The following is a 27,934-nucleotide window of genomic DNA, read 5'->3' as shown; positions in this document are numbered from 1 at the left end:
TTTATTTATTTTTTATTTTTTATTTTTTTTGGGGGGATGGGAGCTAATTGTGGAATAATTTCTTGCTCACTTAATGATCACCGTTTTGTTTCAGTGAATTTGCTCTGAGTGGAAAGGGCCCACTTTCCTGTTTCATTTCCAAACTTGTTCCAAACTTTCCAGCCCCGTGTTCACAAACACACGACACGTGACCTCACTGTCCCGCAGCTTCCAGGTTTATTCATCTTTATATAAATACAAAATAAATTCACATCATCACATCGGAGCGCCGGAGCGAAAATAAAACTAAACATGAGTTTTTCATCACAGAGAAAAAGTTTGAGGCAGCAGAGTCGAGGTCAGAAGTCCAGCCACTCGGCCATGTAGATACAGTTAGACGGAGAGATCTCCCCTCCTTCATGACAGTCATCAAACACCTGAGAGACAGACAGACAGAGAGAGAGAGAGAGAGAGAGAGAGAGAGAGAGAGAGAGAGAGAGAGAGAGAGAGAGAGAGAGAGAGAGAGAGAGAGAGCGTTATAACAGAGTCAAAGTGTTTGTCCTTCAGTCCAGATCCAAACTGTCGGATCTGTTTCCAGGTCAGGTGTTTTTTTTCTTTTTTTTCCAGCCTTTAGCTCATTAAAGCTGCAAAATCCTCCTGACATCAAACGCATCATGGAAACTAAACAAGCTTATCAAAAAGATAAAGTCTGTTTTTTAAAAGATTTATTTATTGATCAAATTTAGCCGCGTATGTATCAGGCTTACAAGTTAAAGAAGGGCCCGCCCCCCAGGACTCCGCCCAGGACCCCCGGGACCGCCCAGGACTCCGCCCCCTCTGACGCTAGCTTAAAAGCTGACATGTAGCGGCTACTGTAAACAACCAGGCGTGTTTTGGTTCATCTGGACGGATCATAAAACTGATTCATGCGTCCACGCCGTGCTTTGGGTCAACACCCGAGCATGCGGCTGCGGAGGGGCGGGGCTTACCGGGCAGAGGCCGCAGGGCACCTTGACCAGGCCGGTGGGCTGGATGATGGCGTTGACGCCGCGGTACAGTTTCATCTGGCCGTCCACGCTGCCCACCGTGCCCTCCTTGGCGGCGATGACGGTCATCTCCACCTTCCCGTCGTAGATGAGCGTGTTGAGGATGGTCTCGATGTCGTCCATCGACAGATCCACCTGCGCACAAAACCACCGCCCAGGCTTATTAACGTCTTTATCAAATTTAAAGCTTCAGATCTCCAGCTTCCTGCTCACTTCTCCTCTCAGAGTCTGATCGATTATTAAAGTGTCACATCGATCACACCAATGATCTGCTGTCCTGTCTCACCCCCACTGCTGTTCTGTCTGTCTGTCCAACTCAACTAAAGACAAAGGGAACCGCATCAGAGACGAGGCCCCGCCCCCTGGCTTCGGTCCTCTGTCTCTCAGGCAGAGGGGCGGAGTCTGGGGGCGGGGCTCTGCTCACCTTGCTGATGCCCAGCTCACAGATGTACTTCCACACTTCATGTGACGTGGCGAAGGAGCTGTTCCTCTGCACCATGGGACTCTGCTTACTGTCCCGCGCCGCCTCCGCCTGCACACACACACACACACACACACACACACACACACACACACACTTTCAAGAGTGTGAATGAAGACAGCATAGACTCCTGCCGTCAGTGCTGTGTGTGTGTGAGTGTGTGTGTGTGTGTGTGTGTGAGACCTTGCTCTGCAGGAACTTGAAACACTGCTGGTTGAGAACTTCGACAAACTCGGACTCGAAGTCCTGGTCGCTGTACCAGGCCCCGCCCGTCACCGAGCGGTCCGGCTGCAGGTTGTACAGCATGTACACCTTCTTCTTCGACGCCTGGGGGGCGGGACGGGACAAGGCGGGACAGGTAGGGGGGAGGGGACAGGACGGGATGAGATGGACGGAACAAGGCACAACAGGAGAGGACGGTACATAAGGGGACAGGATGGGACAGGGCGTGAAAAGAGGCAACAGGACGGGACGAGACAGGAGGAGACAGGAGGGCATGGGAACATGATCAGCTCAGTTTGCATCATAAGAGTGTCCTGATGATGCGTTTGATGTTCATCCAATCAGAATCTGTCAGGATGCAGAGACTGTGTGAGGATCATTTGAACAGTTTTCCTCAGTTTTCGTCAGAGTTCAATCGTTGGACTCCCGACACACTGAGGCTGCCTTTCTGCTACAACAACATTATTATTAAAAATTACATCGAAAAAAGACAAAAAATATGCAAAATTTTACAAAAAACACTTCCAGAAAATGTACAATTTACAAAATTAGCGAGGAATCTTTCTTAACAGCAAGGAAACTATTTGTGATTACCATTTATTATAAATAGATTAAAATTCTATATTTATCTATAAGATCAGATCAGTGATGCTGGATGGACATATTTCTCGTGTTTAAGTGCTTGTCACTTTTCGTGTTCAGGACGTGATGATCTTTTGAAAAGCTCTGGTTTGTTAGGAGGTTTTACTCCGAGCAGAACCTCCTCATCCTGTCAGGACTTCAGGTTCTGGATCTGAAAGAGGAACAGAGCAGGAACCCGGGCAGAACCCGGGCAGGACCCACAGGGTGTGTGGACTCACAGCGACAGACTTGACGGCCTTGATGAGCTTCTTGCTCTCCAGGTTCTTCAGGATCTTGTTGATCTCGGTCAGAGGAAGGTTGCTCTTGAAGCGGATCTCTCTGCTCCAGATCCCTGCAGCAGGAACACACAAACACACCAGACCGGCTCAAGTGGAAACCAGTTTGACAGACTGGGAGTCAGCCTAGAGACTCAGATACTTTTCAACTGGAATAACTCTGGTTCACTTTGTGGGTCGTGGACTCAAACACTCCTGCACTGCAAAAAGTCAAATCTTACCAAGATTATTTGTCTTATTTCAACTAAAATGTCTTATTTCTAGTCAAAATATCTCATTACACTTAAAATAAGACACGATCACCTCAGAAGTAACTTGTTTTTAGACAACTGTCTCTTGTTTCTAGTGAAAATTTGCTTGTTTCATTGGCAAAATTTGTTTCTTGTTTCAAGCTAATTTTCACTTGTTTCAAGCAAATTTTCACTTGAAACAAGTGAAAATTGTCTAAAAACAAGTTACTTATGAGGTGATCATGTCTTATTTTAAGTGTAATGAGATATTTTGACTAGAAATAAGACATTTTTAGTTGAAATAAGACAAATAATCTTGGTAAGATTTGGACTTTTTGCAGTGTGGATTTATCTTCATAATTCATCTGAATGAATGTCTGATTTCCAGGTCAAAGGTCAGTGTCGGCCCTGCAGCAAAAGATGGTTTAACCTGCTGAACGGAGCAGCGACAGCGTCCGTCCTCGTCACTTCTGCACTTTCCCAGGTCCAGTCCACGGCTCAGAGCATCAGCAGCTTTTCAAATTAAACTAATTAAAGTAACCAGTCCTGACATAAATGCCTGTTTTCATTCTCTCTGCTGCCCACAGACACCAGGACAGCACATTTTCTACACCAGTGATGGGTTTTATGTTCATGGAGGCAGTGGGTTCTCTTGTACCCCTTTTCCACCAAAGAGGTTCCAGGGCTGGTTCAGAGCCGGTGCCTGACTCAGCACCACTTCTTTGTTTTTCCACCGCCCAAGCACCGGCCAAACTGGTTCCAAACTGGTTCCAGGCAAGCACCAACTTGGAGCAGGGGCTAAACAGGGGCCAGAGAAAGAACCGATGACACGACCCACCACGTCATTGATGGGCGGGGCTACAGACCCAAACGGGAACAGTGAACGCTATAAAAGTATAGCTAAACGTAGTCGTCGTTCGTTCTGACCATGACGGGTAGCCATACGACGGGTAGCCGGCAATAATTGCGTTTTTTGCCTCTGGATCGCAATGTAGGCTGGTAAAGACACGAGCAGTGTTTGCATCGCTACGGCGGCTCGTCCATGTTGGTTATTGTGATACAAAGTGAGCTCTGCTTGGCTGTTGGCCGGTGGAAAAGCAAACCGGTTCTTTATTGGAACCAGTTAAGCACCGGCTCTAACACCAGCTCCGAACCAGCACCAGGTTCTTTTTGGTGGAAAAAGGGGCATTGGAGGTGTTTGGGTTCTCCCGGCCGCAGGACTCTGATCTCTCGTCTCTGACACTGAAATATCGAGTTTCTTAGGACCCACCAATGACAGTTTGCGTTTCTTTTAACTTTGCCCTTATTCTGAAAAAGACAGCGTTCCTACGAAGCAGTTTACACGCTGAGGAAGATGAAGATTCCACTCATATTCCTGTCGTTCCTTCAGCCTCCTTCTTGAAAAGACCGCGTTTTTTTTTTTATTTTTTAAATCAAACACCTGCTGATTTCCAGGTCCTTCATGATGTCTAAAGCTGGGTTTCTCCCTCCAACCAGAAATGTGGGCTTTTATTTTGTGAATGCATTTCCAACTGTTGGCTGGCGGGTTTGTTTACCTCACAGAGCTCGCCGAAAACAGGCGGTTTGTGCTGCGAACGGCGCTAAAAACTCTGGAGAACGCTGCTCAAACCTGAATCCTATCGACATCACATCTAAACGGAGCTGTTTACATGACCCGCATCAAATTAGGAGTGAAATATTATCAAATTATTAAACTGATCTCACCTTTGTTGCCGGCGTCCTCGATGATCTGGTACACCAGCTTCTCCTGGTTGTCCGAGCCTTTCATCTTACTGTGAAGGCAGCACGCCACGGAGCAAACAGTTAATCCCCTGAACTCTGATTTCCCCTGAAATTTCCCCTTAAGCATCTATAAGGTTATTTAAACAAAACAAAACAAAACATGGGCTTCCATATGGCAGGACAGTGTCTCATCTGCTGCAGCTGCACTGAAGCTACAGCGAAATAAAATACACAAACAAAAACATCAGCTGAAAAAAGCCTAAAGAAAACTATTTAGAATTATTATGAATTAGAGAGGCGCTGACTGATCGGTAGCTGATCAGAATCAGCAGATTTCAAGCTTTTACTCCTTTTATTGTCAATTTATTGTCTTTTCAAAATAAACTTCTGACAGATTTTGGTAGATTCTGACTCGGCAGGTCAAGGTTTTTGTTGTTGTGGTTCTAAAAATTGGAATCAGCCGAGAAAAGGCACACGGCAGATTCAGAGCCAAGCTGCTGCAGAATCACATCAGATAGAAGAGATCTGCATGTCTGCTGCTGCGTTTTGGACACGTCTGCACTACAGTCTCCTGCCAGCAGGGGGCAGCACTCACCTGGCTGTCTGAGTGTCCTTCATCCGGTACAGAAGACCAGCACTGTTCCTCAGCAGGTCCAACTGACCCTGCAACACACACACACACACACACACACACACACACACACACACACACACACGGTCGTGTCAGTGATAATCAGCTCCCTGCCATGTCCTCAACACGAGCAGGAGGCGGAGCTACAGAAATATTCATGGAGGGCTGAAAGCTGGCACACAGACAGACAGACAGACAGACAGGCAGGCAGGCAGACAGATAGACAGGCAGACAGACAGGCAGACAGACAGGTCCTGACTTTCGCTGAGTGTGGGAGCTCAGAGCCTCCAGCTGTGGTTCTTCTAGTTTGTTCTGAGAGTAAAAGTGAAGCTGCTCTGGTTCTGGTTCTGGTTCTGTGGCTGCTGAGATCCACACAGAAAAAAAAATGCACGCCACAATTTCATGCCACCTTCACTTGCACTCAGACAGCAGACTTTCAGCCTTATAAATTTCTGACAATGACAAAATGTATCATCACCTGGCCTTTGTTTCCCCGCGTCACCTCAACGTCTCACCTCAGAGCCACAGGACAAGGTCAAGGTAAACTTCATTATCCTCAGAGAGGAAATTCATGTGGTCACAGCACACACACACACACGTCACGCCTCCAACACGTGAACACATAAAACAAAATGCATAGAAACATTTATATTGGGTAGGATCATTTAGGATCTGCTCAGCCTTTTCAGATAGAGCTGTGCTGCTGAATCCCCAGTGACCCCACCTGCTGTCTGAATCACGCCTTGCAGGTTAGACTGATCTTGAGCTCGCATGTGTGCCAGTGATCGTGCCCCAGCTGCACTCTACTCGCAGGTGAAAGGGACAGGTAATACTAGATCTACAAGGGGATCAGTGAATGGCAACTACAAGGTAGCAATGCACCACCGCATTTGGTCAATCGTCTTATTCAGTGAAAGGGATTCATTTGTGGAATGCCCTACCAACTGAAATAAAAAAAGAAACTGATATAAAAATATTTAATGATAAGGTTAAACTCTGGTTGAAATCCAACCAAATTTGGTGTAAATGATCATTTTTAATCATATATTGTAGATATTTGTATAGAAAGGCCCAACCAGGGACTGGGGTCGCAAACTAGCCTTGGCTATAAACCCCATATACAATGCAACGGTTTCATGTTTTATAACTTGATACATTGTTTTTTTGTATTGTCCCTGTCAAATAAAATAAATAAATAAAAATGTTTCCAAAAGTGCAGAGAAGCCCAGAGGACAGCACACTGTGAACCAGCCGGGGAGCGAGGGAGTGATGGAGGCCGACGGCTCTGGACTGACAACTCATCAAACTCTGCTTCTCAAAACGTTTTCAGGTCAATGTGTGTGTCACGGGCTGGAGTGCCCCGTCCACACAGCCTGGGGGGGGGGGACTGGGTGACATGGGGGGAAAAAGAATCTGACGGTATCTTTGACCAAATACCTTGATTTTGATGCTGCGAGGATACGGTTGGGCTGACAGTTGGTGCTTTCAGAAGATTCCAGCTAAACAGTCATCAGTGATGTGGATATGATGATAAATCATAAACCAACTACAACCGTCTGCTAAGCTCAGAAAGTGTCATTTCTTCACTGACATCCAGCCTTCAACAGCAGGAAGACGTCACTGATGCCGTATCATGATGTGTAGCTTCGTAGCTCGATATCAAACAGACCATAACGAGCCTGACAGACAGGTTTGTAAAAATGTTTGCTCTCTTCTGTTCATGTTAAAGGGACATTTCACTGCTGGAAAGACGGCCGTCACATAAAACGAACATCATCACACAGGAATCAAATGTGGCTCATTGAATCCACAAGAGTCTCAGCTTTCCAGTCAAAGCCAACTGATGCAGCTCCAAGACACACACACACACACACACACACACACACACACACACACACACACCATTTTACAACAGGCCACAAGAACACATGTGGACTGCAGGCTTTGGGGCCCAAACTGCATGGGATTAGCAGAAGGTGGGCGTGTCTGCAAAGGGGAGAGAACCCATTTTCATTCACACAGCTGGAGGTCAGAGGTCAAGGGACCCTGCTGGAAACACACATGACAGAGTTTCCCCCTCGATAAAATTTATCTGAACTTTGCAGCGAGATTTAGAACGGAGCCTGACGTGTTTTGTACCATCAGATTCCTCAGGTCGTCTAGTTTCATTAAAAATTTGTGATACCAAAGTGAACTGATATTCTTCCTGCCCCTAATACTGAGTGTGAGTACCGTATTTCACCAATTAATCGCCCGGCCGCAAATAGCCCCCTGGTTCTTTTAAACGCCTGGGGTCTGCACCCATTTTGTGCATTGGCGTCGGCCTTTGGGCAGCAGGTGTGTCGCTCCCAGCCAATCACAGCGCAGCGCCGTGCCAGATCAACAGCACCACATCCAATAGGAGGCAAACAAAATCGCCGACATGGAAAAAAAAAGGAAATGTATCGAGGAGAAACGGCGAGCGGACAAAGCAGCTTCATTATTCAACTTTCACGTTTTTGTTTTCTTTTTTTTTTTTCCCAGCATGCCCCTCACCAGCGACAGCAGCTTGTTGATGGCCATGGCTCTCTGCTGAGGCTCCAGGTGAGGCATGTCGTTCTGGATCACCTGGTCTGTAATGCCCTGTGGAAACTGCTGGCACAGCTCCTTGATCCTGCACACACACACACACACACACACACACACACACACACACACACAGCAGAGGGATATTTAACATTTGCACACAGCATAAATGAATAAATTCTGATTTCAGTAACAAAAGCAGCCAATCAAGAGAGATCTTTTTTGTGACCCCATCACCTGACCCTGTGACATCACCATGATGTCATCAATCCAGACCACCTGGCCGTGAACTCTGAGTGATTTAAAGTCTCGGGAATAAACAGTTTGACATCATGTTAACCAAAACAAGTCAGCCAGGACTTTGCTGAGCTGCTGTTTCATCACAGTAAGACATGACAAAGTGTGTGTTGGTGGAAAACTAACAACCAGCTGCTGCTAACTGACGTCTAACTAACGAGACACGCCGAGCCGCGGTCCCTTCAGTCAGGCTCTCACTGTGGGACGGCCCAGTCTCCTGCTGCTCAGACTGCCGTCATGCACCAAAACACAGCAAGTTTCAAGGATTCAAGGATTCAAGGAACTTTATTGTCATACCAGTTCACACTTACATGCTAGTGGTACGAAATTAGCACTCAGGTCCCGGTATAAGCCAAAAAAAAAAAACCCAGAAAAAAGACCAGAAAAAGAAGTGTAAATATAAGTGTAAATATAAAATATAAGATATATAACTATATATAACTATATATAACTATATGTATATATATATATATATATATATATATATATATATATATATATATATATATATATATATAAACAGTATATATAAACAGTATGTGTGGGTATAAACAGTATGTAAACTATAAACAGTATATGTAAATAAATGTAAACAGCATATGTAAATGTAAATAAAAAAACATAAATAGTATATATATAATAAGTATAAATAAAAAGCCTATATATAAGTAAGTAGTATATATATAATAAATAATAAATATAATATATATATAAGCAGTAAATATAAAAATATAGAGAAAAATATAAACAGCCTATGTGAATATAGACAGTATATATATATATATATATATATATATATATATATATATATATATATATATATATATATATATATATATATATATAATACAGACAGTGTAGTATAGAATGGACCAAGCCACAGAACCTGATGCCGGGACTGGGATTCATGGAGCTGTTGGACTTGGTCAGTGCAGAATTAGCTTAGTGCTAAACACGCGTGTTAGTGATATTGCAATATTTCACCCCAAAACGCGACGCTCGGCGTGTTATTTATAAGCCGAATCAACAACAGGAGCCTATTAATTCATAAAACGTGTTAAAAACAACTTTATAAAATGTGTGTGTGCGCAGGGGAGCGAGAGAGCGTCACGCCGTCACGATCTGACTGGACTTCGGTTCGCTGCGTCTGTAGCATCGCTAACGGCTAACAGCTAACAGCTAACAGCTAACGGCTAACGGCTAACGGCTGAAAGACAGCAGCGAACGCGCCGACCTGTTTTCAATGTCCGCCGCGTCCGTGAGGTTGGACTCCTTCTTCACACTAACTTCTGCCATTTCTAATCGATCCGGTATCGATCAGCCTCTCTCCGCGGCAGCTTCAGCAGCAGCAGGCATGCTAGCTGGGGGTCCTAAAAAGTTAGCGTCGATGAGACGTCCTGAATAATGCCTGTTTAAAAAAAAAAAAAAAAAATCCCAATAGGATGTCGCAGTTCAGCTTCTGTGGGAAAATATCCACAGGTCTGATGTTGCGCTAAAGAGCTGACAGAGAGAGAACACAGTTCTGTAATATTCAGATAGGACTGAAAGAGGTGGAAAGGCAAAAATCAACAAATGTTTGCGCATCACTATTTGAAATTTATTTATTTGGATAAACCCCTTGAGATGCATCATCTCGTTTTCAAGGGGGTCCAGACATATAAACAAACATGGACTCAGCAAAGTACAGAATACACAGAAACAAAACAAATAAACAGAAAACAAAACAATACAATGACAAATGATAACAAAACAACAATAAATACATTAGGAAAAGAAGAAAAAAAAAAAAAAGAAAAGAAATTAAATGATCGATAACCCGATACTGCGGGTTTTCCGGTTCTGGTGAATCGTCACAGTTCGATTCTAACTGTTAAAAATGTTCTCCATCTCATGGTCTTCACATTTATTATTATTATTATTATTATTATTATTATTATTATTTTAAATCACACCGCCCGGCGCGGCGGGGCGGGAGGTGAGCAGTGAGCACAGCCGGATCCAGGCTCCGCCCAGGGCCGGCGCTAGGAGCTGACGGAACGAGCGCGCTGAGCCGGTTGCTATGGCAACGTTGATGCAAACGACGCGGTGAGGAAGAGGAGGAAACTAGTTCAGCAGCGAGTATTTTTTTTTAAAATAAGTTTTTCACGGTGAACTCTCTATCTGTCATTTTGCTGTTAGCTCTGCTGTTTTGCTGTGACTTGAGGTGCGTGGCAGCTGTGCGTGATTCTGCGGTATTTAAACTTTGGGCCTGTGTTAGGAGGCTCAGGTCAACAGAAGGTAAACTGGTACATAGTGATGATAATAATATTGATAACTGAAAACAGATAAAACTAGAATAAATAAAAATAAAATAAATCAAAAAATGAGATAAAAATGACCCTGGAAAAAAAGTAAAAAGGTATTACCATAGGGACTCAGTGAGTTTGATGTCAGAAAGTGACTTCCTGTGCGTTTTGCTGATTGTACCAGGAGACATTTTCATTTTTGTCTGTTGAAGGATTTCCTGGGTTGTGCTTTCAGACCTGTGTGTTGATATCCGGGCAGTCTCCTGGGGGGCAGCATGCCAGCTGGATGCATCATGACGCCTCACATCGTGCCTCTGCGCCTGCCCCGCCCGGGCCGGGCCAGGCAGCACATCGACACCGGGACACCTGTGGAGATGAAGTCAGGTGAGGATGTGACATACTGTGTGTGTTAACAGAGGGTCACGTTGTGGTCCTGGTGTGATGGGATGGTGAGTGTGTTGTGGCAGCTAACAGCTAACAGCCCTGCAGACTCTCCCGAGGTGCAGATCTACTACAGTCTGGATGGGTCTCAGCCTGCAGCCTCAGCAGGAAGCAGGAAGTACAGCCGAGCGCTGCTGCTGCCGCCGGGTCGAGTCTGTGTGAGAGCCGTGGCCGTCAGCAGGTACGCTCATCTGACACTGAACCTGATCAGCCTGATCCTGTTCACACTGATCCTGATCCTGTTCGCTTTGATCCTGATTCTGTTTACACTGATCCTGATCCTGTTCACACTGATCCTGACCCTGTTCGCTCTGATCCTGATTCTGTTTACACTGATCCTGATCCTGTTCACGCTGATCCTGATCCTGTTTACACTGATCCTGATCCTGTTCACACTGATCCTGATTCTGTTCACGCTGATCCTGATTCTGTTTACACTGATCCTGACCCTGTTTGCTCTGATCCTGATCCTGTTCGCTCTGATCCTGATCCTGTTTACACTGATTGTGATCCTGTTCACGCTGATGCTGATGCTGTTTACAGTTAAAACTAACCTAGCCTGTAGCTAGCTGGCCACCATCATGACTGAAAGAAAACAGAATAAGTCACTGATATATTTTGACCACTCTTCCTTCTTCGACATTCTGGGTTTCCAGTTATTGAACTTTTACTCTTTGGCTCCGCCCACTGAGGTTTGATTTAACCAATCATTATTGTCTCTGTGTCAAGCTGTGTCAGAGAAATGTCTTTAGAAATTAACTTTTACACATATAAACTATAATCTGATCAGTTTCCCTGTTCTGATTTATACCATTTCCTCCTGTCTGCCTGTCTGTCTGCCTGTCTGTCCGTCTGTCTGTCTGTCTGCCTATCTGTCTGTCTGTAGTGACGGCAGACAAAGCGCTGTTGTAACAAAGGTTTTCTCAGTGGAGTCTGTGGATTCAAATGAGCCAAAGTCCATGAAGGAGACCGGAGCAAAGGGTCAGCAGGAGGACCAGCAGGACGACCAGCAGGTAACAGCAACGCCGCCTGAACCACAACAGCCAATAAAACCACATCTGTAGAGTGACATCATGAACCTGATGGTCATTTAATATGCTGAGGACACAACATCCAGTGTGCCAAAGTGTCAAAGGTTTCTTCTGTTTCAGTTTGCAGCTCCACTGTGTGCAGCTGTGTGAAAATAATCTACCAACACCTTGGAATTTGATGATCCACCATCCAATCTTTCCCAGTTCGAGAATATTAACCAATCACTTTTCGTCTTTACAGCAGCTGTGTGATGTCACTTCCTGCTCTGCTGAAATCTCCGCTGGTTCTTCACAACAGCTTCCAGGTCTGTTTTGTCTGCTGTGCACATGAAAGTATCATACACTACTTCTTTTGCAAATTGCTGGAACTGTGATATGTAATGTAACTCATTAACAGAACTGTTTCCAGACCGGGTCCAGACCAGGTCCAGACCGGGTCCAGACCGGGTCCAGACCTGGTCTGGACCTGAGTGCAGAACAAACTCAGACCAGGTCCAGACGGGGTCCAGACCTATTTCCAGACTGGGTCCAAACAAGGTCCAGGCCAGGTCCTGACTATGCCCAGACCAGGTCCGGAATTGGGTCCAGACCAGATCCAGACCAGATCCAGATCAGGTCCAGACCTGTTTCCAAATTGGGTCCAGACTCGGTCCAGACAAGGTCCAGACTGGGTTCAGACTAAGTCCAGACCGGGTCCAGACCAGGTCCAGACCTGTCTCTAGACCGGGTCCAGACCTGTTTCCAGACCAGGTCCAGAACGGGTTCAGACTGGGTCCAGACTGGGTCCAGACCAGGTCCAGACCGGGTTCAGACCAGGTCCAGACCGAGTCCAGACCGGGTCCAGACCAGGTCCAGACCTGTTTCCAAACTGGGTCCAGCCTGGGTCCAGACCAGGTCCAGACCTGTTTCCAGACCAAGTCCAGACCAGGTCCAGACCTGTTTCCATACCAGGTCCAGACCAAGTGCAGAACAAACTCAGTCCTGCTGAAGACTTCTCACTCAGGGCGTTTTCTCACCTGCCTTGTTTAGTCCAGCTGAATTGAACCCCGGTGTGTTTCTCCTCTTGGAGCGGTTTGTTTGAAACTCAAATCAATGAACAGTGGAAGTGTTAACTATTCCACTGATATGAGCCACAGCAAAAGGACTCAGGTGTGAAAATGTCCTTTGTAAAAAGAGGCTTTAGGATTTTTAAAAGTAAAATGGTTTGTTTGTGTTGGTGTTTGTCTTCAGAGCCGAGGATGATGGGAAATGCCCCAAACTGCTCCCTGACTGGTCCTCGCTTCCTGAACAGTCGACTGGGCCCCCCAAAAATGTACCAAGCCCCTCAACCTCCCCGAAACCCATCGTCTGATCAGTATTGCCAGACCGAGGTACACTGACCAGAAAACACCATGTAACACCATGCAACACCAAGTAACACCAAGTAACACCATACAACATCATGTAACATCATGCAACACCATGTAACACCATACAACACCATGTAACACCATGCAACACCATACCACACCATGCAACACCATACAACACCATGTAACACCATATAACACCATGTAACACCATACATCACCATGTAACACCATACAACACCACGTAACACCATGTAAAACCATGTATCACCATACAACACCATGTAACACCATACAACACCATGTAACACCATGTAACACCATGTAACACCACGTAACACCATGTAACACCATGTAACACCATGCAACACCATGTAACACCATGCAACACCATGCAACACCACGTAACACCATGTAACACCATGTAACACCATACATCACCATGTAACACCATGCAACACTATGTAACACCATGTAACACCATGTAACACCATACATCACCATGTAACACCATGTAACACCATGTAACACCATACATCACCATGTAACACCATGCAACACTATGTAACACTATGTAACACCATGTAACACCATGTAGCACCATACATCACCATACATCACCATGTAACACCATGCAACACCATGTAACACCATACAGCACCATGTAACACCATGTAACACCATGTAACACCATGTAACACCATACAACACCATGTAACACCATACATCACCATGTAACACCATGTAACACCATACATCACCATGTAACACCATGTAACACCATGTAACACCATACATCACCATGTAACACCATGTAACACCATACATCACCATGTAACACCATGTAACACCATGTAACACCATACATCACCATGTAACACCATGTAACACCACGTAACACCATGTAACACCATGTAACACCATGTAACACCATACATCACCATGTAACACCATGTAACACCATACATCACCATGTAACACCATGTAACACCATGTAACACCATGTAACACCATACATCACCATGTAACACCATGCAACACTATGTAACACCATGTAACACCATGTAACACCATACATCACCATGTAACACCATGTAACACCATGTAACACCATACATCACCATGTAACACCATGCAACACTATGTAACACCATGTAACACCATGTAACACCATACATCACCATGTAACACCATGTAACACCATGTAACACCATACATCACCATGTAACACCATGCAACACTATGTAACACTATGTAACACCATGTAACACCATGTAGCACCATACATCACCATACATCACCATGTAACACCATGCAACACCATGTAACACCATACAGCACCATGTAACACCATGTAACACCATGTAACACCATGTAACACCATGTAACACCATACAACACCATGTAACACCATACATCACCATGTAACACCATGTAACACCATACATCACCATGTAACACCATACATCACCATGTAACACCATGTAACACCATACATCACCATGTAACACCATGTAACACCATGTAACACCATGTAACACCATACATCACCATGTAACACCATGTAACACCACGTAACACCATGTAACACCATGTAACACCATGTAACACCATACACCACCATGTAACACCATGTAACACCATACATCACCATGTAACACCATGTAACACCATGTAACACCATACAACACCATGTAACACCATACATCACCATGTAACACCATGTAACACCATACATCACCATGTAACACCATACATCACCATGTAACACCATGTAACACCATACATCACCATGTAACACCATGTAACACCATGTAACACCATGTAACACCATACATCACCATGTAACACCATGTAACACCATACAGCACCATGTGAAACACAGTACAGTTCTTTGCTTGTGTGTTCCAGGGTGTCGGAGCACGGGACGGTCTGCTGGAGAGCCTGAGCAGCACCCAGAGGAACCGAATCCACCGCCAGACCGACTTCCTGCGGTAGGCGGAGTCAGGCAGAGGGTGACTGACACAGAGGAGGACTCAGCAGACATTAACCTGTCTGTCTATCTGTCTGTCTGTCTGTCTGTCTGCCTGTCTGTCTGCAGGTGTGCCAGGTGTCTGAGTCCTCGTCCTCCAGACCCGTTTGCTCGGTTCTGTCCTCAGTGTGGCGCTGCGCTGCCTGCAGTCCCAGCACAGAGGCTGCCCCCTGCTGAGGGGGGACAGGTACTGCAGCGTAACACCTGCATGTCAAACCAAAACAATTGTATCTACCTCCAGGTTGGCCCTCATGAGTTTGGTAAGCCCTGGATTCCATTGAGGTGATTGGCTGTCAGAGAGCGGTGGTGTTGATTGACAGCTGTGTCGTCCTCTCAGGTGCTGCAGTGTGTTCACTGTGACGCTCTGGTTCCAGTCAACTGTGCAGTGTGTGTGCTGTGTGAAGCCGCTGTCGCCCCCCAGCTGCAGCCTCAGGCCTCTGCAACCCTGCAGGTAACACCTGAGCTCACACACACACACACACACACACACATGCGCACATACACACACACACACATACACACACACACACACACACACACACACACACACACACACACAATTGTGTGTATTTATGTGTATGCGCAGATATGTAGTGAAGGTCAGAGGTCACACACCGTCTGATCCACCGTGACATCACTGTGAACATGTGTGTGTGCATGTGTGTGTGTGTGTGTGTGTGTGTGTACAGGACCATGTAGTGTGTGTGTCCTGTGGCAGTGGAAACCCAGCCGGTGTGCCATGCTGTGTGCTGTGTGAGCGCCCCCTGCCTGCCACGGTAAGTAACAACAGTTTAGATTCAACAACTCACCTTTCATCTGTTACCACAGACCCTTGTGTGTGTGTGTGTGTGTGTGTGTGTGTGTGTGTTTGCAGGCAGGCTGTGTGGGTCACAGCGCCCCCTCTGTCCGCTCAGCAGATCACAGGCTGCTCTGCTGCTCCAACTGCAAACGCTTCAACCAGACCGACGCCAGGTACTGCGACTGGTGCGGCTGCAAGGTGCGCACGAACACACACACATACACACACATGCATGCACACACACACACACACACACACACACACACACACACACACAGCCATCCTGCCACCTGTGTGTCTTGCAGGGTGCTCTTCATTCCCTCAGTGTTTCTTTAGGCAAACCAGAGAAACACTGCAGTTTGTTCATTCAAACTGACAGACTTCAAACCTCAAAGATCTTTGCTATTATGGGTTACAGTAATGTATTTGTGTATGTGTGTGTGTGTGTGTGTGTGTGTGTGTGTGTGTGCAGCGTGGTTCTGCAGTCAGCAGTGTGTGTGTGCGGTGTGGAGCCAGCGGTCAGCCTCACGCTCTCTACTGCTCCTCCTGTGGAAACTTCCTGCAGGCTCCGCCCCCGCCTGCAGTGGGCGCCACGCCACTCCCCCGCACGGTGAGAACAGCACAAGCACACACACACACACACACACACACACACACACACACACACAGACACACACATACACACAGACACACACACACACACACACACACACATACATATAGGCTGATGATGATCAATTTCAGATAATGAAAGTCAAATATCAGCAGCCCTGTGATGCTTCTCACTCTGATGATGTCACACCGTCAGGCCACGCCTTCCAGTGATGTCACCAGGCAGGTCGCCCCCTCGCGTGGCCCCTCCCCCCACAAGGCATCAGCCCCGCCCACAGCGAACCAGCAGACACAGACTGTGGGTCTGTTCTACCCGTCCAGCACTGAGCTGCAGAGGAGGCAGAGCGGGCAGCAGAGGGCGCCAGAGAGCAGCAAGAGAGAGGCCAGGCCGCCGACTGCTGTCAGCCCTGGGAGAGGTACACCACTGCAACTAGTACTACTGCAAGTACTGCTGCTGCTGCTGCAAGTACTGCTGCTACTGCAACTAGTACTACTGCAAGTACTGCTGCTGCTGCTGCAAGTACTGCTGCAAGTAGTACTACTGCAAGTACTGCTGCTGCTGCTGCAAGTACTGCTGCAAGTAGTACTACTGCAAGTACTGCTGCTGCTGCTGCAAGTACTGCTGCTACTGCAACTAGTACTACTGCAAGTACTGCTGCTGCTGCAAGTACTGCTGCTACTGCAAGTACTGCAACGACTGCAACTAGTACTACTGCAAGTACTGCTGCTGCTGCTGCAAGTACTGCTGCAAGTAGTACTACTGCAAGTACTGCTGCTGCTGCTGCAAGTACTGCTGCAAGTAGTACTACTGCAAGTACTGCTGCTGCTGCTGCAAGTACTGCTGCAAGTACTGCTGCTACTGCAAGTACTACTGCAAGTAGTACTACTGCTACTGCAAATACTGCTGCTACTGCAAGTACTGCTGCTACTGCAACTAGTACTACTGCAAGTACTGCTGCTGCTGCAAGTACTGCTGCTGCTGCAAGTACTGCTGCTGCTGCAACTAGTACTACTGCAAGTACTGCTGCTGCTGCTGCAAGTACTGCTGCTGCTGCTGCTGCTGCAAGTACTGCTGCTGCTGCAACTAGCACTACTGCAAGTACTGCTGCTGCTGCTGCTGCAAGTACTGCTGCTACTGCAACTAGTACTACTGCAAGTACTGCTGCAAGTAGTACTACTGCTACTGCAAATACTGCTGCTACTGCAAGTACTGCTGCTACTCCAAGTACTGCTGCTACTGCAACTAGTACTACTGCAAGTACTGCTGCTGCTGCAAGTACTGCTGCAAGTACTGCTGCTACTGCAAGTACTGCTGCTGCTGCAAGTACTGCTGCTACTGCAAGTACTGCAACGACTGCAACTAGTACTACTGCAAGTACTGCTGCTGCTGCAAGTACTGCTGCTACTGCAAGTACTGCAATGACTGCAACTAGTACTACTGCAAGTACTGCTGCTACTGCAAGTATTACTATTGCAACTGTTAGTTGCACTACTACTTCAAGTACTATGACTGTTACTTTTAGTACTACTACGACTGAAAGTACTTCTACTGCTACAAAAAGGAGTATTGCTACTGCAAGCACTATGACTGGAAATACTAGTTCAACAGCAAGTACTACCACTACAAGCACTACTACTGCAGCTACTGCAAGTACTAATACTGTTAGTACCAGTCCTGTTAGTACTACTGGTACTGATATGAACACTAACACAGTCATACTGAGACGCACAGAGGAGGGCGGGGCAGCAACTCAAACTGCAATGCTTTGTTTAAAAAAAAAGAACTTCTTGACTGTAAACAAACAAACAAACGACCTGAACAGGTCAACAAACATCATGTGACGAAGCAACTGTTAATCCCCCTGTTTGTGTGTGTGTGTGTGTGTGTGTGTGTGTGTGTGTGTGTTTGTATGTCTGTGTGTGTGTGTATCTGTGTATGTGTGTGTGTGTGTGTGTGTGTCTGTGTGTGTGTGTGTGTGTGTCTGTGTGTGTGTGTGTGTGTCTGTATGTCTGTGTGTGTGTGTGTGTGTGTGTGTGTGTGTGTCTGTATGTCTGTGTGTGTGTGTGTGTGTGTGTGTGTGTGTGTGTGTCTCTGTGTGTGTGTGTGTGTGTGTGTGTGTGTGTGTCTCTCTGTGTGTGTGTGTGTGTGTGTGTGTGTGTGTGTGTGTGTGTGTGTGTCTCTCTGTGTGTGTGTGTGTGTGTGTGTGTGTGTCAGGTTACTGGAGGCAGCAGCTGGATCATGTGTGTGCTCACCTGAGGAGCTTCACCCAAAACAACGCTGCCTTCAGGGCCCTGCTGGGAGAGCCACGCCTGGGACGGGTACACACACTGTACTACACTGTACACACACTGTACTACACTGTACTGTACAGTACTGCTCTGTACTGCTCTGTACTGTACTGTACTGTACTGTACTGTACTACACAGTACTGTACTGTACTGTATGGTACTGCACTGTACTGCACTGTGAGCTCAGTAAATCTGATCCAGCATCAGTGCTCTGACCTTTGCAAAGATCATTTTAATCAGGAGAAATGCCGTTTTCTTGTCATTTTGTGAAATATTATCTCGTCATTTCTTTTGATAATCACCTTTTTTGTCTCTGCAAGTTATTTGAAGGAAATCAGGTGAAATGTCTCAGGTGTCAAAGGGTTAATTCTCCAGACTAAAATCTGCAGCAGGGATTATTTATTATTGATTATTTGAACATGATGTTTGAGTTGATCTGGTGAGTTATTTCACCTGGACAATCCTGAATCCATAATGAACACAAACCAGAATATCTTTTCATATCAGAGTCACTTCCTGTGGGGGCCCGGGGCCTCATGGATGCCAGTGTACTGCAGAGTACACAGTGCGCTGCGGAGCTGCAGTACAGAATACATGGTGTACTGCAGAGTACACAGTGCGCTGCGGAGCTGCAGTGCAGAATACACGGTGTACTGCAGAGTACACAGTGCGCTGCGGAGCTGCAGTGCAGAATACACGGTGTACTGCAGTACACAGTGTACTGCGGAGCTCCAGTGCAGAATACACGGTGTACTGCAGTACACAGTGTACTGCGGAGCTGCAGTGCAGAATACACGGTGTACTGCAGTACTCACAGTAAGTCTCTGCTGTGTTGGACAGGTGGTGTCAGCTGTGCTTCAGGAGGACCAGCAGGAAGTCAGTCTGACTGTCAGCTTCATGTCTGCAGGACAGGACACACACAGGACAGAGAGAACACACACACCAACACAGGTCTGTCTGCCTGTCTGTCAGCCTGTCTGTTTGTCTTTCTGTCTGTCTGTCTGTCTGCCTGCCTTTCTGTCTGCCTGTCTGTCTGTGTGTCTGTCAGTCTGTCTGTCTGTCTGCCTGCCTATCTGTCTGTCTGACTGTCAGTCTGCCTGTCTGTCTGTCTGTCTGTCTACCTGCCTGTCTGTCTGTCTGTCTGTCAGCCTGTCTGTCTGTCTGCCTGCCTGCCTGTCTGTCAGCCTGTCTGTCTGTCTGCCTGCCTGCCTGTCTGTCTGTCTTCAGAGCCTTCACACTTTCTTCACTCCAGTTTTCCATCAGCCCAATAAAGTCCTCCACATGAGTTTTCCTAAAAGCAGCAGCACTGTTGGCTTTTCAGGACTTTTTCACACTGAAACACTCCCTCCTCCTCCTCCTCCTCCTCCTCCTCCTCCTCCTCCTCCTCCTCCAGGGAAAATAGTCCCTAAGCGGGGAAACGTGTTGCTTTCCACAGCCAATCATCAGCTGTGTGGTTTCTGAATGTTGAGCAGAACATTAAAAGGCGGCTGCTTCAAACACAAACTCACATTTTGACTCTGAGCTGTGAAATCTGTAGTTCCCTGCAGGATTGGATAAATGACATAGAAAATTGTAAATGGAATTATTGCAAATAACCCAAACATTCAGAGCTTTAAAGCTGCTGTATTTTCAGGTGAGTGGGGCGGGAGGCCTCAGCAGCGTGACGGAGGGATCAGCTGATCGGCTGACAGGTGAGGCCCGCCGTCTGAAAGACTCGTTTTGTGTCTCTTTAAAATCCGGTTTCATGCTTTCAGGAGGTTTGAATTTCTCTGCAGGCTTCAGTGGTTTTATCTGTTGTGTTGGACAGGAAGTGGGCGGTCCGGTCACAGGAAACCCTCCAAACTGAACCTGACAGCGAACACAGCGCCCAAACCTCCTGTAAGTCATGACGGCTCCCTCACTTATCTCTAAATGTTAAACTCCAGGAAGGAGAGAGTGATTCAGCTGGGAGGAAAACCGTCAGGAAGTCATAGGTCCCATATCAAGTCTTCAGTGTCTTGATCTCAGCCAGGACTCTCATTTGGAGGAGATTTCTGATCACACTGACCATTTCCTCCTTAAAGGCCCCATGCTGTCACCTCTCCAGGGTTTCATTTGAACTATTGATCCCCCTGCAAGATGTCTTTGTGGTTTTGAGCACCTGTGGTCCACTAAATCTAGTTTCACAGCTCCTCTGAGCTGGTGGTTATTGCAGATTAAAAGAATATTTTGTCATTTTTGATACAATACATATTTAAACACTAATAACTCAAAGTCTAAGGAGCATCAATAAGATGCAGCATAAAAGCTGTAGGAGGAGCAATAAAACTCCTTTAAATGCAATCACATGGACTTGAATTGTATTTATGTCAGCCTCTCTGTACACAAACAGAGTAAAAGTAATGTGCAAAAATATCCACACTCTCATAGTGCTGACATACAGTATATGGTTTATGAATTATAAAATACATGACAGTCAGTGAAGCCCAGTCCAATAATAATAATAATAATAATAATTGTAATAATAATAACAAAACAGAGGAAAGTCCAGTCCTAGATGCTCAGTGTGGCGTGCTGATCCCACGTCCAGACTCTCATACTGATGGCATCTATGGTTTATGATATAAAATATGATATGGTGCTCCATCCATTCCCATTGTTTTTAATGTATAAATGTATTATTATTCATTGTATTGCCAGCCAGTGCAGAGAGAAGCAGGTCTGTGTGAGCTGCAATCTCATCAGTGCACAGCCAAAGCTGACAGCAGACACACCTTTTGTCCAGGAGATGCTCCTCGTCTCCTGCATCTTGTTGGCTGTTTCTTGAGCTGAGCTCTCAGAACCAGACGTCTCCTCTTCCCTCACCTCTTCAGCTGCTCATCCTGATGCTTTCCTACGGGATTTTCTCTATGAGTCTGTCTCAAGTGACAGAGATTTGGACTTGAGTGTACACACCACCAAGCCCCTGCAGGTCCGTTCTGCTGTGTTTGTGCAGCAGAACAGTGAGAACGTGAATTACTTTGTCTGCTCTCTGGATCCTGTTGGTTTCCTGAATAGAAATGTTCTCTGTAGACCCGCTCCACCTGCCTGTCATATTCAGACTGTATGCTGTAAGACATGCAACACATGATTTACTCTGATTACAGTTACACCTGCTGCTAATCTGCATCTCAAGTGTCCACACTGAGATCTGCTCCTGATTCAATCATACCAGTGCATGGTTTCCACATTATTTCCTCATACATGTTTATTGGTTCGGACAAGCCTGCAGTTACACCTCTCACCTCTGTGGATTACATTGTAAAGCGGCTATTATTCAAACTTAATCTAATGAAGTAGTAAGGAGGGGCAGGACTAGATAAGCATGGCTTCTTTCTGTCCCTTCTCAGATGTATAATATGGTGTTTTGTAAATGAATGTGTTATGATTTAGTTGATTGTACAGTTCATTTCTGGTTGTTTGACTCTTAACAATTGTCAACTGATATGTTGAACTGTTCGAGACAAATAAAATTCAATTCAGTTCAATAGGCTGTTTGAGATGAAACTACTCGGTAACTCCAGCTCTCAGGGGGCTCCATAGCTTCAGAAACTAACATCTTGACCAGGAGCAGACAGAGGTGTTTCCTGCTGTCCTGATTTTTGATGTGATAAATTTGCCATTACTCCACTGAAGACCATACTTAAGTAATGGAAGTAATGCAGTTTCATGACAAAAATGACTGTAACTGGATTACCACAAACTGAGACGTAATCAAAATATTAGGCTACTGTGTTACCAGAACAAAGTAAAATCTAAAATCTAATTAAAGCGTTCCTCCCACACTGCCGGGTCACAGGTGAGCTGGTCAGCAGGTGAGCAGCAGGTGTGAGGGAGGTGAGTAGCTCAGCAGGTGACTGATCAGGCTCTGCTTGGTTCCCCATGCAGCTCAGAGATGCTCAGCTGCTGCAGGAGCTCGGGCCGGAGGGGCAGGGTCAGATCTGCGCCGTGCAGAAACTGCTGGACCAGGTCAGTGAAACAAACGCACCGCAGCACCACACCGAGCCGCCACGGCTCCTTATAGCTCCTGACCTGCTGAGTCTGCATCTGCTGCCCCTAGGTGGCGCTGAACTCCACAAACTGACATACTCTACCTTAAATGACCCTGCAGGGGGCCGACCCGTCATGTCGGGACAGCAGTGGCCGGCCGGCCCTGGTGGTCGCTGTGGTGAACGGGCACCATGATGTGCTTCCTGTCCTGGTGCAGCGCGGCGCCGACATCAACCAGCAGTCTGGAGCGTGAGTACAGACGCCATTATCACCACGCTGCTGATACACCTCTGCTCCGAAATCCTCATGTCTCTCTCTGTGTGTGTGGTGTGTGTGTATGTGTGTGTGTGTGTGTGTGTGTAGGATGAAGAACACAGCTCTGCATGAGGCTGCAGCTCTGGGTAGAGGAGGCCTGCAGAGTGTCCGCCTGCTGCTCAGGTGATGCACCACCTGTTCCCTCTCTTTTAAGAAAATAATTTTCCAGCATTTTCCAGAGAGTTTCCAATAACTCTCTGGGAACCATCACCTTATCGAGGTGGAGAGGTTTGTGTGTCCCTATGACGCTGAGGGCTGTGTTGTCTGGAGTTAGTTTCTGGTAGGGTCTCCCTTGGCAAATTGGTCTCAGGCAAGGGGCCAGACAAAGAATGGTTCATAAAGACCCCATGAGCAAACGATAAAGGGGAAAAGTGACCCTGCCTGGAGGAAGCCCGGGGCCCACTTCTGGAGCTAGGCCCTGAAGGAGGGCCTGTCAGCGAGCGCCGGGTGGCCGGGCAAGCCATGGATCCTGGCTGGGCCCAGCCCGAAGAAGCTACATGGCAACCTCTCCACCCTTTGGGCCCACCACCTACAGGGAGAACCGCTGGGGTCGGTGCGCTGCTGTTAGGTGCCAGTGGAGGCCAGGGGCCTCAACGGACCAGACCCAGGCGGGAGAAGCTGACTCTGGGGACGTGGAATGTCACTTCTCTGGGGGGAAGGAGCCAGAGCTTGTGTGGGAGGTGGAGCGCTACCAGCTGGATCTGGTTGGGCTTACTTCTACGCACAGCCATGGCTCTGGAACCTTACTCCTGGATAGGGGTTGGACTCTGTTCTTCTCTGGAGTTGCCCAGGGGATGAGGTACCAGGTGGGTGTGGGGATACTCACAAGTCCCCGGCTGAGTGCCATTGCTTTGGAGTTAACCGCGGTGGACGAGAGGGTTGCTTCCCTACGCCTAAGGGTTGTAGGGGGGAAAACTTTGACTGTTGTCTGTGCTTATGCAGCGAACAGAAGCTCAGAGTTCTTGGCCTTCTTGGAGACCCTGAATGGACCTCTACATGGGACTCCAGTAGGGGACTCTATAGTCCTACTGGGGGATTTCAGTGCACACGTGGGCAATGATGGAGACACCTGGAGGCAGTTGCAAGGTACCGACAGGCCAGAAGGACGGCAGCCATGGCTGTGGGGGAGGCAAAGCAGCGGACGTGGGAGAGGTTCGGAGAAGATATGGACTTTCAGTCGGCACCAAGGTGTTTCTGGAAAACCATCCAGCCCCTCAGGAGGGGGAACCGGGGGACCATCCAGGCTGTATATAGCAGGGATGGGATGCTGTTTACCTCAACTGAGGACGTTGTTGGGCGGTGGAAGGAGCACTTTGAGGAACTCCTCAACCCAACTCTGCTCTGCCTCCAGGGTAGAGGCAGAGCTGGAGGATGATAGGGGATCGGCGTCGATCTCTTGGGATGAAGTCACTGAGGTAGTTAAACAACTCTGCAGTGGCAAGGCCCCAGGGATTGATGAGATCGGTCTGGAAATGCTGAAGGCTCTGGGTGTTGAGGGGCTGTCATGGATGACACGCCTCTTCAACATTGCGTGGAAGGTTGGGGCAGTGCCGGAGGAGTGGTAGACCGGGGTGGTGGTTCCCCTGTTTAAAAAGGGGGACCAGAGGGTGTGTGCCAATTATAGAGGCATCACACTCCTCAGCCTCCCTGGGAAAGTTTACTCTAAGGTGCTGGAGAGGAGGGTTTGACCGATCATCAAACCCCAGATTGAAGAGGAACAATGCGGTTTTTGTCCTGGTCATGGAACAACAGACCAGCTCTTTTATCTCGCAGGTATCCTGGAAGGGGCCTGGGAGTATTCTCATCCAGTCTACATGTGTTTTGTGGATCTGGAGAAAGCGTATGACCGGGTTCCCCAGGATATTCTGTGGGAGGTGCTGCAGGAGTATGGGATGAGGGGGGCACTCCTCAGGGCCATCCAATCCCTGTACGCCCAAAGCAAGAGCTGTGTCCGGATTCTCGGCAGGAAGTCGGACCTGTTTCCTGTTGTTGTTGGCCTCCGCCAGGGCTGCGCTTTGTCACCAATCGTGTTCGTGGACAGGATATCGAGGCGTAGTCGTGGAGGAGAGGGGTTGCAGTTTGGTGGGCTGAGGATTGCGTTGCTGTTTTTGCAGATAATGTGGTCCTAATGGCATCATCGGTCTGTGACCTTCAGCATTTACTGGACCGGTTCACAGCCGAGTGTGAAGCGGTTGGGATGAGGATCAGTACCTCTAAATATGAGGCCATGGTTCTCAGCAGGAAACTGGTGGAATGCCCACTGCAGGTCAGGAGTTAATTCTTACCCCAAGTGAAGGAGTTCAAGTATCTTGGGGTCTTGTTCATGAGTGAGGGAACATTGGAACGTGAGATTTGCCAGAGAATTGGAGCAGTAGGGGCGGTACTGCATTCGCTTTACCACACTGTTGTGACGAAAAGAGAGCTGAGCCAGAAGGCAAAGCTCTCGATCTACTGGTCAATTTTCATTACTTGCATTCATGAGTGATGGGTCATGACCGAAAGAACAAGGTCGCGGATACAAGCAGCTGAAATGGGTTTTCTCAGGAGCGTGGCTGGCGTTTCCCTTAGAGATAAGGTGAGAAGTTCAGTTATCTGTGAGAGACTCGGAGTAGAGCCACTGCTCCTTTGCATGGAAAAAAGCCAGTTGAAGTGGTTCAGGCATCTGGTAAGGATGCCACCAGGGCACCTCCCAAGGGAGGTTTTCTTGGCACGTCCAACTGGGAGGAAGACACGGGGCAGGCCTAGGACCAGGTGGAGAGATTATATCTCTACACTGGCCTGGGAGCGCCTCGGGATCCCCCAGTCAGAGCTGGTTGATGTTGCTAGGGAAAGGGAAGTTTGGGGTCCCCTGCTGAAACTGCTTCCTCTGCGACCCGACTTCGGATAAGCAGTTGAGGATGAGATGAGATGAGATTTCCAATAACTTGTTTATGTGTCAGCTGCTGCTCCCAGAAAGATTTAAAATGAACAAAGTGGACAAACAGCTCAAATGAAAGGCAGTCAACACGCTGTGTGTGCCTGGTGCATGTCATGTTTAGAAAAATGAACACGTTAATAACATGCTAACAACTCTCAAAAGCCTTTTCGACCTGTTTGGGCTTCCGTACACGTGCCGCTGCAGTGAGCGGGTGCTGAGTTTTCCAGATCTCACTGATAATCCAGGACCTTTTATCAGTCTTTGAATTTTGAATTTTCCAAGCACTTTCATATTACATACACACACACACACACACACACACACACACACACACAACCGTTTGACAATCTGTCGTTGTGATGAAGTGATGAACGACAGGATTCACTCTTCAGACAATATTTACATACTTAGATCTTTAATAAGTCATAAGAAAATTAGCAGGGCTGCTTGTTGCTCCTGACAGAAGTGTGTGCTGAATGACGTGATGTAACCTAAACATCTCCTACACACCTGCACGCTCCACCTGTACAGTCACAGGTGTGTTTGGGCCAGGGCTGGATACCGGCCAGATAAAAATGTAGAAACTACTAACGGTGTTATTTTAGTGAAACTTTAGAATGAAATAAATAAAAACAAAGGACCTACTGTCTGTTCTGGGCAACTTCCTGCACAGTGCTGGAGTTTACATGATGACACTGAAGGCATCACATAGGCTGTTTCAGGTGCTAAATGTCACCTGGCGATGGAGGACGAGCAGAATGTGGGGCTCTGGTTGGGTTCACACACAAATACACGACCCGATCCTGTTCCCTGCGCTGCTCTACAGTTTGTCTGGTTTCCCACGTGCCTTGAACGCAGCACCAGTCTCCACAGGTGATGAATGCTGAGATTTTGCTGACACCTGCTGGTTGCAGTGATGTCCTTTTGCACATCCCTGGTGGGCGTGGTCAACAGGGATGGGGAGGGTTTCTGAGCTGAAATGCTGATGTCACTGCTGACCTCATCATGACATCACACCTTGCTTGCAGCTGCGGTGCCAGCCTGCACCGGAGGAACGGTGGCGGCCAGACGGCGTTCGACATGGCGGTGAGCAGCGGCTGCACGGAGGCGGTATCTCTGCTGACGGCTCACAGCGGACAGGACCTGCTGAGCAAACTGGTCCCGCCCAGAGCCAACATGGCCGTCTGCTGACATGCCGATGACATCACAGCGGGAGCCTGGCAGCAGCTGAGCTGTGATCAATATCTCATGAAGTGATAAGAAATCACAATCTGCATTTATTCAGTTTTCACTGTTTTATGGTTTATGAGGCATAAACGTTTAAATACAACACAATATGTAAATATCTAATTTTAATGATCATAAGTAGAGTTTCTTGTATTTTTTCAGATACTGTTTATTTTTGTTCAGGCAGGTAAGTTTCTGGTAACTGCCTTGTAATTTTTGTTTTGTTTTTTTGACTGTTACTATAATGTTAAACATTTATTAAATAAAGCAAAACAGTAAATTTTGATGCTGCAATTTGCAATTCGCTAAAAATGAATATTAGAGCTAAATATCAGTGATCAGTGTCCTGGATTACTAATAATCACTATCACCATTGGTGCTGGAAAATCAGTATCAGTAGATCCCTAATCAATATGGAACCAAAGCTGTTAGAATAGAATAGAAGCCTTTATTGTCATTGTGTAATACAGTGAAATTGCAGGTGCCCTTCACAGTGCCATATACAAACCCTGAGCTAT

The 27,934-nt window shown here is 47.1% G+C and overlaps 2 protein-coding genes across 2 annotated transcripts; one reads left to right on the top strand and one right to left on the bottom strand.

Moving 5' to 3' along the window:
- Nucleotides 1–193: 193 nt before the first annotated feature.
- On the bottom strand, nucleotides 194–9,502 carry polr3f (polymerase (RNA) III (DNA directed) polypeptide F). The gene is made up of 9 exons (XM_030051165.1): nucleotides 9,346–9,502; nucleotides 7,785–7,902; nucleotides 5,214–5,281; nucleotides 4,601–4,668; nucleotides 2,589–2,701; nucleotides 1,690–1,833; nucleotides 1,450–1,557; nucleotides 969–1,160; nucleotides 194–416 (listed from the first exon to the last, which is right to left on the bottom strand). The coding sequence occupies exons 1-9, from the start codon at nucleotides 9,405–9,407 to the stop codon at nucleotides 339–341; spliced, it is 951 nt and encodes a 316-aa protein (XP_029907025.1). The 5' UTR covers nucleotides 9,408–9,502; the 3' UTR covers nucleotides 194–338.
- An 869-nt stretch (nucleotides 9,503–10,371) lies between these two features.
- Nucleotides 10,372–27,453, top strand: dzank1 (double zinc ribbon and ankyrin repeat domains 1). Its single transcript, XM_030048245.1, has 21 exons — nucleotides 10,372–10,388; nucleotides 10,632–10,780; nucleotides 10,886–11,018; nucleotides 11,724–11,850; nucleotides 12,110–12,173; nucleotides 13,099–13,238; nucleotides 15,129–15,211; nucleotides 15,319–15,436; nucleotides 15,587–15,700; nucleotides 15,939–16,025; nucleotides 16,124–16,246; nucleotides 16,521–16,658; nucleotides 16,857–17,076; nucleotides 18,876–18,979; nucleotides 19,790–19,900; nucleotides 20,583–20,640; nucleotides 20,757–20,827; nucleotides 22,856–22,936; nucleotides 23,079–23,206; nucleotides 23,321–23,395; nucleotides 27,218–27,453. The coding sequence occupies exons 2-21, from the start codon at nucleotides 10,672–10,674 to the stop codon at nucleotides 27,378–27,380; spliced, it is 2,247 nt and encodes a 748-aa protein (XP_029904105.1). The 5' UTR covers nucleotides 10,372–10,388; nucleotides 10,632–10,671; the 3' UTR covers nucleotides 27,381–27,453.
- Nucleotides 27,454–27,934: the final 481 nt, after the last annotated feature.

Source organism: Myripristis murdjan, chromosome 1 (genome assembly GCF_902150065.1).
Source record: "Myripristis murdjan chromosome 1, fMyrMur1.1, whole genome shotgun sequence".
Classification (NCBI taxonomy): Eukaryota; Metazoa; Chordata; class Actinopteri; order Holocentriformes; family Holocentridae; genus Myripristis; species Myripristis murdjan.
This window is presented reverse-complemented; position numbering and strand designations above follow the sequence as displayed.